General features: G+C 34.3%; 2 protein-coding genes across 2 annotated transcripts; both read left to right on the plus strand.

Moving 5' to 3' along the window:
• Positions 1-4169: 4169 nt before the first annotated feature.
• On the plus strand, positions 4170-5430 carry LOC111402779 (CASP-like protein 1C1). The gene is made up of 3 exons (XM_023031114.1): positions 4170-4438; positions 4522-4624; positions 4999-5430. The coding sequence occupies exons 1-3, from the start codon at positions 4284-4286 to the stop codon at positions 5227-5229; spliced, it is 489 nt and encodes a 162-aa protein (XP_022886882.1). The 5' UTR covers positions 4170-4283; the 3' UTR covers positions 5230-5430.
• Positions 5431-6503: 1073 nt separating this feature from the next.
• On the plus strand, positions 6504-10418 carry LOC111402298 (probable 2-carboxy-D-arabinitol-1-phosphatase). Its single transcript, XM_023030484.1, has 7 exons — positions 6504-6816; positions 7725-7876; positions 8756-8875; positions 8949-9048; positions 9261-9400; positions 9493-9572; positions 10072-10418. Exons 1-7 carry the CDS (start codon positions 6666-6668, stop codon positions 10196-10198), a joined length of 870 nt encoding a protein of 289 aa, XP_022886252.1. The 5' UTR covers positions 6504-6665; the 3' UTR covers positions 10199-10418.
• The last annotated feature ends 1697 nt before the right edge of the window (positions 10419-12115 follow it).

Genomic DNA, 12115 nt, shown 5'->3' on the forward strand with positions numbered 1-12115 from the left:
ACCAACGGTAATTTTGGAATATTCTTTTAAATCACAGTTCTAGGCTTAATTTCATCTAAAACAATGTGACAAAGTTCAAATCCTTACAATTTAGAAATCCCTTTCACTATGTACATACAAAGTAAAAACTGCCAAGAACGGGAAGAAAAAAAAAAAAAAAACCCTCATAAAGCTGATTGCCAAATAAAGAGCAATCCATGCTATAAGAATGGACCAAAAAACCACATTTGTACAAGAATGAGTCAAAAAAACAATTGTCAAATAAAGATAAATCAATTTAGTTTAGTACCACAACATTTCTCCAACCAAGTCATGATAGAGTTGTTGTTACGCCTCTTTCAACAGGATTTTAAGAATTGCCAAGTGGTAGCCACACAACAAGAGAACATAGGCTTGCATTTCACATCATTCTGCACATGTGGCAATTTGGTTGAAGTCCCATGGTCGAAACCCCAACTGGTCGAACCCACATGGTGAGCCCATGAATGAGGCGAGGTAAGTAGAGGCATCTTAATGAAGATATTTATACAAGATCTTTTAACAAGTGGATGATGTGACAACTCACTAAATAGAGAATTCTACTCAATCAACAGGTCAAATCTAGTCTTACATGTCAGACTTAGAGAGCTGCAAATGGTCATAACATTAAATGCACTTGATCCTATGTTTGACTGATTGATGCCTATCAAGAGGCCCCAACTGTTAAAATGAAGCTACGTGTCTCCTCATCCAACGATTCGCACTCACCCTCTTCTATTATAAAATCTCACACTTTGTGTCATTCAAAAAGTAATGCAAGTGTAGACACTGAAACTATAACTTTGCTTTATCACTATTTTACTCTTTATTCCCCAAAGTCGACCCTCTTTTTTACATTGGAGGCTCACGTCCAAAGTCCTCCCACAATCATATATCTACATCTCCAACTAACTTGACCTTTGGAGTACACATGGCCAACTCCACTCCTATTGAAGGAACGACTTGTACAAGTGTGTAAAAATATGGCTTGCATGGACTTGAGAAGTCTTGCGATCTGTTGACCACGTTTGAGGTATACTTTTTTAAGGTGAGCAGTTATATTATTAACTATATTTGTCACAAAAAACTTTAATGTCCAAATTTGAAATTTTAAACAAACTAACAAAAAAAGGTAAAAATTAACCTTAACATTAAACATTTTATTGTTGGAATTTCACAAATAGTTAATAAAGATAATATACATAAATAAGAGGCTGTAGAATGATAAATATATAAAACTATATATATAAAAAACACAAACTTGGATTAGCCGGAGACTTGCAAAGTTTCTCTCATTCTTTATGATGGTTTCCCTCCAGCTGATGTTACTCTCCGTCGACAAGTTTTTTGTGCCCTCCAATACCTCTCAGATAATCATTGGTTTGCTGTCAAAATAATTCTCCGATATCTCAAACATACAATTCATCGTAGGTTAATCTTTTGCAAATAATCCAACGCTAGCTTAACAGTATTTACCAATGTCAACTGGGCTGGTAATCATGATGACCGCTACTTCACCTCTGCTTACATTGTTTATCTTGGTGGTACTCCTATTTTTTGGTGCTCTGAAAAGCAGAAAACGGTTATTATCGTGGCCTTGCCTCTTGCTCATTTGAGGTCCTATGGATCAAAAATCTATTATAGTAGCTCAAGGAGCAACTACCAAGTCGGCCTACCATATTTTATGACACGGGTCTTTCAGTCAATTCGATTCTCCACTCCTACATGAAGTACATTACTATTGATTATTGTTTATGATCAATTGGTCGATACTCTTACTAAATCATTGTCTACTAGCCAAATTTACTTACCTACTACCCATGATAGAAACCTTCGACGGATCTCTGTCTTGCGGAGACATGTCAAGAATAATACTGAATTGAAGATAAATCATCGTCAATCGATTGAAGAAAATGCTCATTACAGGAGTTGCATGTGCACACTACTAGTCAAGAAGTTACTAATTCCCATAATAAATTTGATATTGACGTAAAGACAAGCAATTACACAAGATTTATTATACGTACACATACTTTATCATACTCATTGATCCTAAACCTATGTGACAACATTGCATGGCCAGATTTTTCAAGCCACTATTTTGGTGCTTGTTTAAATCCATATTTAACAAGTTTACACAATTTATTTTCTTGACCAACTATGAAGCCTTTTGATTTGTTCCATGAATATTTTCTCATCCAATTCTCCATAAAAAATATTGTTTGTTCATCCATCTTATACAGAGAAGCTATAGCAATGATGTTATAATTAGACACAAAAGAATTGATGTCGAATCATCAAACCTATCATTTGTCTATACCTTTTAGCTACCAAATGCGCTTTATATTTGTCTATAGAATCATTAATTCTCAGCTTTTTTTAAAACCCTATTAGCAAGGGCGGAGTCACGATTGAACTAAAAAATCTTTTGTGCTCGGCTATTATGTAAAAAAGTCCTACATTAGAAAAATCACAAAAAAAATTATATAAGAAAATAAAGTTAGGTTGAGGGCATCCACCGCTTTTTTCAAGAAGCCTCCAGCGAGATAGGGCAAGGAAGCAAGAAGAGTGCTCGATCATCCGAGTACAGATACTGAACAATTTCATTTAAAAGAAAAAAAAGCATCTACTAGAAGGGAGAAAAAGTGATTTGTCTTGTGTTACTGCATTTCAAGACGTTCACTGAATCCTTCATGATGTTTTGATGGCAGGTACTAGTATATTGAAGCCTCGGAGAACAGTTGGGCCCCAAAGGAGGCCCCCCAAATCCACCCCTTCCTGTTAGCTTATTACCATGTAATAAATCTAAAGGAGCCACAGGTGAAGTCATGTGAAGCTTGAAATTTAAAGATAAAAACAAAGCAATGGAATTCCACATTCGTCCAACTCATTGCGAAGTGTATCAAGCATGAAAAGAAATAGATTAGTATACAAATAGTGTAAATATCTGGGAATTTGGAGCAAATGGTACCTAACATACGATTTTTGTGCGATTTTGGTCCCTTGACATTTTTTCTTGGCACAGAGGTCCTTAAACTATAGTTTACACGTGCAAATTTTCATTTTTCACGGATTCCATCGATTTGAACTTTTATTACTCTTTATTAACTAGTTAAAAGTAACGACATTGTAAAATTTAATTTAAAATTTTGACTTTTAATAGGTAAAATGGATGTTATCTCTGAAAAGTGACTATTTGAGCACATAAAACATCAACTAAGGACGTTGACAAGGAAAAAAATGTTAGAAACTGAATTACACAATGGCCATATTTTGCGCCTTTTTTGTGAATAATTATGACTCATAAGTAATAATAATTTCCAATTTTAGACTTTTTAACTTAAAAGTTGTGAAATTCAAACCCTCATTCCCACAATTTTACCACTTCACTTACAAATCAATTATAGATATTGGAAATGAAGAAAGGCTAATGACAATTTTCCCTTGTGAGCGAGCTTGACTCATGTCATTAATGAATGAGCTACTGAATCGAGCCGAATCGAGCCAAGTTGACTTTTTTCAAGCTGGTCGGTCCACTAACATTCCTAAAATGAAGCGAATACAGTTATACAGCTGCCAAACATATAAAATACCAAAATTTTCCCTCGTCTACCCAAAAGTTATAGCCCCATTTAACAATTACTTGTTACAATTTATTGTCTACGTAATTATCAATGGTAAGAGCCTAAACACTCGACCGGTTGGTAGTTGAACCGAATACAGCCGTCAACGCTTCACAGCCGAGTCGTCAATCTACTTGCAATCACACCTACACAGTTAATCGCTGGCCAAAATTGATAATGGTTGAATTGTTGGGCGAATTCGCCGTAAGACGGTCACATATCTTTTTTAACTCCAAGTCAATGTACCAATTTATATTATCATGATTAAATAAATCGAAGGTTAGTTACGGCTGCAACTTGAAGAGACACGGAAGTGAAAATCTAAGAATTGCTTACGATACTCGATAATTAACACCGTATGCGTCTTTTTCAATCCCCACACTTATATGTAAGCAATACAACTGCGGAATTAAATAAAGCCATTTTCTCTATTTTACTAAGTACACATGGGACAAATATTACGTGCAAATATCATTAGGTAACCAAGAAATTGACCAGAAAAGATCTACAAGAAGATGAATTCACCTCCCACTTATCTGTCTTTCCTACCACATTTTCTTTCATCTCTCCATTCTACTCCTCTTTCACAGATTAAATCAAACTCCATTGTAGATTTATATTGAAAAATATATACATTTAATCATGAGTTTGGCCAAGAGAATTCCCATTTTTTTGCTTAGGCTCCTGGCCTTGGGCGCCGCGGTTACTGCAACTGTTATCATGGTGACGAGCAAGGATTCTGCACAAGTCTTCAACATGAAATTTGAAGCCAAATTTACAGATTCACCAACTTTCAAGCAAGACCACTAGTCCAATAATGTTCTTAATTATGTATCATTGACAGAGAAATTTCTCATGATATTTCTATGTTTGTCTGCAGGTATTTTGCGTTAATAAATGCAATAGCAAGTGGTTACACCCTTATAATGCTCTTTTTCCCTTCGAAGAATTCGTGTGGGCACTTGATCTTGGTTTTTGATTTGGTAAGAAACATTACTTGAATTTCTATACTGCTAAAACAACTCGTCTAAAACCTCAAAATTCATAGAGAGGACAACCGTATTTATTAGATTAACTTCAATACGCCTCTTTCGCGCATACCAGATTCATTTTTTCTTCAAAATTCCGACATTTGCACAATTTTTGAAAATGCATGTCTATGCATGATCGGACATCTGGCTTTTCAATATGGGGAACCCCTTATTAGGGCTCATTTCAAGAAACTCCTCGCTTGGAAGCGTCATCTAAAAACTTTTGTAATAATTTTTGAACTCTTTAGATGAGATGGTCAACATTTCTAGATTTTTTTGGGGTAAATATAGGCTAATTAGAGTGTTCTTTTCTGAAAATTTTGTAGATTATGGCTTTGTTGCTGGATTCAAGCATATCAGCATGTTTGGCTATAGGGCAGGTGGGGAAGAAGGGGAACAGTCATGCAGGTTGGCTACCAATTTGTGGGCAAGTTCCAAAGTTCTGTGACCGTGTTACAGGAGCTGTAATTGCTGGCTTTTTGGCTGCAGTTATATATCTTCTCATTTTTCTCTACTCCCTTCACAACTTCCTGAATCTTTTCAGCCTTAAATCTTAGGCACCTCTTCTCTTACGAACTTGCCTTTTATTCTGTGGGAACGTTGCCACTTTTACGTAGAAGCACTAGTAATTTCGTATGATTTTCTACCTATTGTTCTTAATGGTTATTATGGGCATTTTTGGGATGATGTATTGGAAATATAATTATATGAGACTAAAAGAATGCACACGAAATAATTTTATGTTTTTCTTTTCAATATTGTTCAGTGCAATATATCAAAATTACTATTTGTCGTTCAAAATCATTTTATTGTATTAATTAAGGTTATATGCACAAACAGTAATAAAAACTACCTCGAGTATCAAAATCATATATGAACTCACATATGTACCAAAATTATATGTGAACTCAGATATTGTATCTCAGTCATGTATGGATTAACTTCCTTTAGCCGAAGCTAATGAAATAATCCACGTGGAAAACAAAGCATCTAGTGGCAACAATTGGCTGGCATTTTGCAAGTTAATTTTGCAATAATTACATGTATTTTTTCTCCTTGTATCAAAACCATATATGAGCTTTACCCAATGTTCTAAAAAGCGACGCCTAGGCGTGATGTTGGCTAAAACATAGTTCATGATACTGGACAGATTAGAAATATAATATTTATGTACATCAAATGTTATTTTATTTTCATTTTTCTTAATTGTTATATATATATATATATATATATATATATATATTTTTTTTTCCTTTTAAAGATATTCATGGTCAAAGGCCAAAAACAAAAATTGTATCATGACGTAAACTATTTTAATAAGACAAGATGTTTCATAAGAAATTTATATAAAAATGTTACTTTTTCATCTTAATGTTAAAAATTAATGCTGTACACAAGATAAACAATTATGCAAGGCGTTGGTCTAAAATAGTAAAAATAAATAAATAAATAAAAATACTTGTTGTACATTATCATGTACATAAGTTTTTACAAATTAATGAAGTGTAAAAAAAAAAAAAAAAAAAAGATAGAATTTTTCTTATTGGGTTGATGAGATTTTGACCAAATCAAATCTCACCAAATCACTTATCCGTGAGTTAAAATATACATGTAGCATAATCGAAAAAAATATAGATTTTGTTAATGATTGATGAAATATAAGATTAAAAAATTATACATTTTATAAAATATATGATTAAAATTAATTATTGATTTCAGTTTATATTGAAATTCAAATTTAAATCTCTAGGAGCTATATTTTTAGACAAAAAAAATATAATTCAAGAATATTCTACACACCCAAGAGTATATATCAAACTAAAACAAGTGATAGCCGGCCAACTGCAACCATATAATCAGATACTCATACGATGAATGGCTATTCCTCGTCACACATGGCAACGTCCCAAAATATTTAGCGATATTTCAATTAGTAGTAGCAAATCGACAGTCAGTTAACAGAAAATTAGCATTCAGGCGGAGTTTATCAAATATGAATTGTACAGCTCTGTCCAGCACTCCCTTCTTGTCTTCCTCAATTACAATTTCGGATTCAAGAAAATCTCCTAAGATTCTTGGTTGCCCATGTTCAACTGTTCGAATTACGTGCTCTTCTGCAAGTCCGGACCCTCCCATCACAATTGGTACTTCAGAAAAACTTCAGCTTGTTCGTTATCTTTTATGTGTTTGTTTTTATGACTGAACCAAGAAATGATACTTTCCAGATTGTAATGGGTATTGGATTGTGCATCTCTGTGTGCCTTCTGAGCCTGTTGTATTTTATGCTATGTGATTTGAAGATTAATATCGTTTGTTTGTGTCTTGTGGATAAGCGGGCTGGGCTAGGGAATTCTACTATGTATCTTGGAAAGTTGGAGTCGGGAGAGAAGGGAGTTGATCAGCATACCACTAAGTTTGCAGTTGCACTGTTGATCATGTTTTTTACTCAGCAAGCATTTTCTTGTGTGTTGCATTGTTCATACATCCCATTCATTTGATTGCTGAAGGTGGCAAGATGTATCCAAGGGTTGTGTAGACTGTAGATGTAAGGCCTGATTGTGTAAAATATAGGTGTCATAACATGAATCATGATATCCTCTCTAGTACCATCATATCCGTTGAAAAGCCATGATCAGGTGCATACGTATTGTCCCGATTCTTTTATCTAGAAATGTCAATATGTTCAGTAGTGTCAGATGTGGAAATCTTAGCAACTGATTTATCTAGAAGTTCATAATCTTGTAAAATATAAAGATATTTGCTCAAATTGTGGGGAAATTTTCATGCTTCAATTATACCACATAAAATAGAATGTCATAGAGTAACAGGTGAATGGCAACATTCGGTGTAATAACAGTGATATGATAGATTCATCGATGAATGTGTATACTAAATGCTGAGAGGTTGTTGGCAGTGCACAAAGTGAAGGTCTTTGATCTTTCTGTGTTTTTATCTCTAATTCATTATGACGTCTCCCTCCCTCCTGTCTGCCCACGCCTTTCTTTTTAATCAATATGACAACTCAACATGGCTCTATTTGCATCCACCACAGTTGAACTTGAAAATAGTTCTTCATTGACTGGTGGTGCATATGATTTCCAAAGAGCAACAACTTCACTTACTCAGAAGTTGTTGTCTTCACCAAAGAAGGTAACTCTCGTACGGCATGGTCTTAGCTCTTGGAATAAAGAAGGTAGAGTTCAGGTTTGTTTCTCTGATTCTCTTTTATGTTCTTATGTTCCTTGGACTTATGAATATCGTTCCTAAATTGACAAAAGCTTACATATGTTGATGAACTCTTGTATAAACATATTTAGATAGTTAGATTTATTGTTTGAATTATTTAGCTGCATTTTCAGTTTCTAGAAACTCTACAAAATCTGAAATTTGTTTAAATTTTGAAGTTTCCCAAGCTATCTTTATGTTTTAATCTACCTAGCTGGAAAATAAAGTTGTGATTCCATGGTCCAAGCATATCAAATTCAGATATTTATACTGCAGCTGTACACTAATGTTGCTAAGATCCATAAATTTAGTATCTTTTTGCATAAAGAGACTGTATGTCTCGTAGTTCATCAATTGCTTGTATGAGTAATATTCTTGTTGCAGAGTCTGAATTCAAAGTTTTCTAAAATTAACAAATATTTTAATTATTTTTTCCACTTGAAATCTTAACAATAATGAACATGTGGATATCGTGTAACTATATCAATATTAACTTTTTAGATTGGTCTGTGTATTTTCATAACAATACATGTAACAAAAACATCCAATATAGTTTAAATACAATTTTGACTGAAATAATTTAACAAATGAAAAATAAAATTTTTCACAAAGTGTTTCAGAATTAAAATAGTTTTCTTGTTGAGCGTGAATGTCAATGTGCCATCATTACGGAGAATTTAGTGTTTAAGCATTGCTTCTAAAACCCTCTGAAGTTGGAATACAGTCTCAATCGTGTTAATCTATTCAAATAAAAGATATTCTTCAAGTAAAATCAAATCTCGAACTTGAAGAATTCCTCATTCACTTGTGCCTTGAGAAGTCATGATAATCCAACTCACCTTATTGTTATGCATGTAGGGCAGCTCAAACCAGTCGGTCTTATCTGAAGCAGGGGTTGCACAAGCAGAAAGGTGCAGAATGGCCTTAGCTGAGATGCACTTTGATCAGTGTTTCTCAAGTCCAATATCTCGTGCCAAGGTTTGATTGCTGTAATTAAGTCAGCCAATGCCTTGTAATTTGTCAACTTCTCAACTGCCTGTGTACAATGCAGTCCACTGCTGAAATTTTGTGGGAAAAGAGGGATCAGCCTTTGGTTTTCCTTGACTCGCTGAAGGAGGCTCATCTATTTTTTCTTGAAGGCATGAGAAATGGTCTCTCTCCTCCTCTCCTCACACTTTATCTTTAGAGTCAATTCAATCTTTATTCTTTACTGTGTAAAATATCAGTTGAATATATTTTATAGTGAAATGTGATTGATTTAGAAGTTAAATATGGTTTAAGATCACATTGAATTTTGGATTCTGCTTCCTAAAAATCACCCTTAGGTATCACTATGTAAATCATATTTAGTATTTGGAGGCAGTGGATGCCAGGAAGAAATATCCCAAAGAGTTCACCATGTGGAGAGAAGATCCTTCGAATTTTTGCATTGATGGTGTCTATCCTGTTCGAAAACTCTGGGAAACGGCTCGTGAAGCTTGGATGGAAATACTCTTTACACCCGTAAGACCTATCTATTGACAATATTTATGTAAATGACAATGCCAATTCTCTACATAAAAATTAGCATAATTCTTTGTGTTTTTATTGGTCAGGGGGAAAATTTCTTGGTTGTAACTCACAAATCGATACTGAGGGCATTGATCTGCACTGCTCTTGGACTAGGACCTGAGAGGTATGTCAAGAATCTAAATTGTCCTTGGTGACATTGAGTTCTTGTTTTGAATACACCATACGAGTATTTTTAAACATCATTGGCATATTTGGTAAGGTAGAATAGAAAATACTGAATAATATAGAGAGAAACATAAGTTGAAATGTTGTTCATTGTATTGTCCACTACAATCTAATACTATGTACCAAACATGGATCAAGAGTTCTTATAAGCTTGAATTGTACGGCTGGCATTTCAGATAGTAATGCAATAATGGAGTAATTGCCCCGAAAATCATCATAAATACATCAACATAATGGGGTCTTATGCAAATCATTAATCTATTGTTGACCCGCGAGAAAGCTATTCTAAGTAATGGTACTAACTGATCTTCTTTATCCAACTATATGTAGTATTGCCCCAATGTTCTGCAGCATATAGCTTTTCCAAATTCCAGGAAACCTTCCTACAAGAGTTGAGTTCTTTATTCCTGATAATTTCAGTTTGATTACTTGTCCAGGTTCCGCGCAATTGACATCAACAATGGTGGATTATCTGTTTTCAGCTTTAATAAACAAGGAGAGGCCATGCTTCAATCCTTGAACATGACGGCCCATATGTACAGCGATCATATTTTCCATTACTGAGTGTTGTTCTTGGTAAAGTCAAGTTTGTTACCTGACTTGGATGAACCAGATGGGAAGTCAGTGTATACGGTGGTTTGAGAAGAGCAATATATTCTTTTTTTTGCCCCCCCTCTGGCTTGAGCTAAAATTTCACTCTTGTATCTTGTAATAATTAAAACTATTTGGTCAGCTTATGCCAAGGAACAGATTTTATATATATATATTTCCCCCCAGTATGCCATGATTGGTATTTATGCTTCAAGTGTAAAGAGACCGAGAAGAAAAAGTAGACAGTGTAACTAAACTGCACATTGACATTAAAACTCGAGTAATGCTATGCAGTGTTATTGACAAAGAGATGGTGAACTTCACTGCCATGCAGTCTGGTGCTTAAAATTCGTGATACTACTACATAGCATAATTTTTTAAACTCTACCATCAATTTGGGTTGGGTGTTAGTGTTTGTTTGATAGGAATTTCGATAATTGATTTTTTTACCGTTAGAGATAAAGTTAGTTCTATTTGTGAGAGAAGAATTCAAAAATGACGACTGAAATAGTGAAATAACGGTCAAAAAATTAATTTTAATTAACTTAAAATTTATTTAAAAAAAGCACTAAGTTGTTGTCAGTGGGTCATATTGATTCATGTTTAGTACGAATGGGTGGGCCTAATCCATTGTTATATGGATTTTGGCTATAATGGATAATTAATTGGTGACGTGGCCTATAGTTGAAAAGTAATGCTAATCATAACAAAGATTATTAGTAATCGCCTGATCTAGCACACGTGTGTCGATTTGTTATTTGATGTATAAAGTCATAAAAAATTATCACATTCATAAATAACAAAACGATATATGTATGTCACGTAAGACAATCATTGATAATCTTTACTATAAGAAGCATTATTCGTAGTTTAAATATTTGCGTATGCGCCTTGTCACAGGGTTTGTCATGGCCCTGTTTGAATAGCACAGCACGACTTGTTTATTAAACGGCCAAGTGGCTGATGACGTGCCCTAACCTATGTGGGGCACCTGAAGACAAATTTGCAGTGATTATGGCAATTTATCTCGCACCGCCCCGACGGGTTGATGGGGTGGGGGGACGGCGGCGCATAATTCCCCGCCCCGGACTCAACCCGTGAGTATTTTTTTTTTTTTGAATATTGTTTTTTCGAGTGTTTCTTTGAATATTGATGTTAATTTGAACATTATTTGTTTTGAATTTTTAAATTTTGAATTTGTATTTTATAATTTAATAGTATAACTCGAAATTTTGAAAGTGTGTTAAAAAAAATAAAATTAAATGGAGCAATAAATGTGGCAAAAAACTGCCCCGCCCCGTTTAAAGCGGGGTGAGCCCGCGAAGCGGGGTTGGGGCGAGACTCCCACCCTGTCCCTAACCTGTCCCGTTGCCATCACTATGTTAAACCTGCCACTGAGAGTTATTTATTTATTTTTATTAACACGATAAACTTATTTTATTCAGAAAAGTAAAGGCTTTAATTTTATTTTCATCTAAGCAAAGATTCGTGATAATTTTGACTCCTATTAAGTTTCAGATTTTAGATATTTCAAATAAAAAACTGAGGCTTACAAAAATACGCTTACAAAAATAACTGTTGATGTAGATTGATTAGAATATACAAACTTTTTTTTTCGAGTATAACATAGGATCCTCAACAATTCGACTAAATTTTTAGTCGAGAACAAATTCGATTCTACGGCAAAAAACCAAAAATTAATGGGAAGTGTTGGGTTTTTGATACCCAATAAATCCCGAGTTATGATATTAACGTAGGTTAATATTATTTTATAGGTATATGTCGATGAATGAAATAAGTCCTACAATCAAGTCCATGAGCTACACCCCACCCAATTGTATTCCTTTTGGATGACTTGAATCTTGACACATTTACCTCTTTAATGGCCCA

This window comes from Olea europaea, chromosome 10, assembly GCF_002742605.1.
Source record: "Olea europaea var. sylvestris chromosome 10, O_europaea_v1, whole genome shotgun sequence".
NCBI lineage: Eukaryota > Viridiplantae > Streptophyta > Magnoliopsida > Lamiales > Oleaceae > Olea > Olea europaea.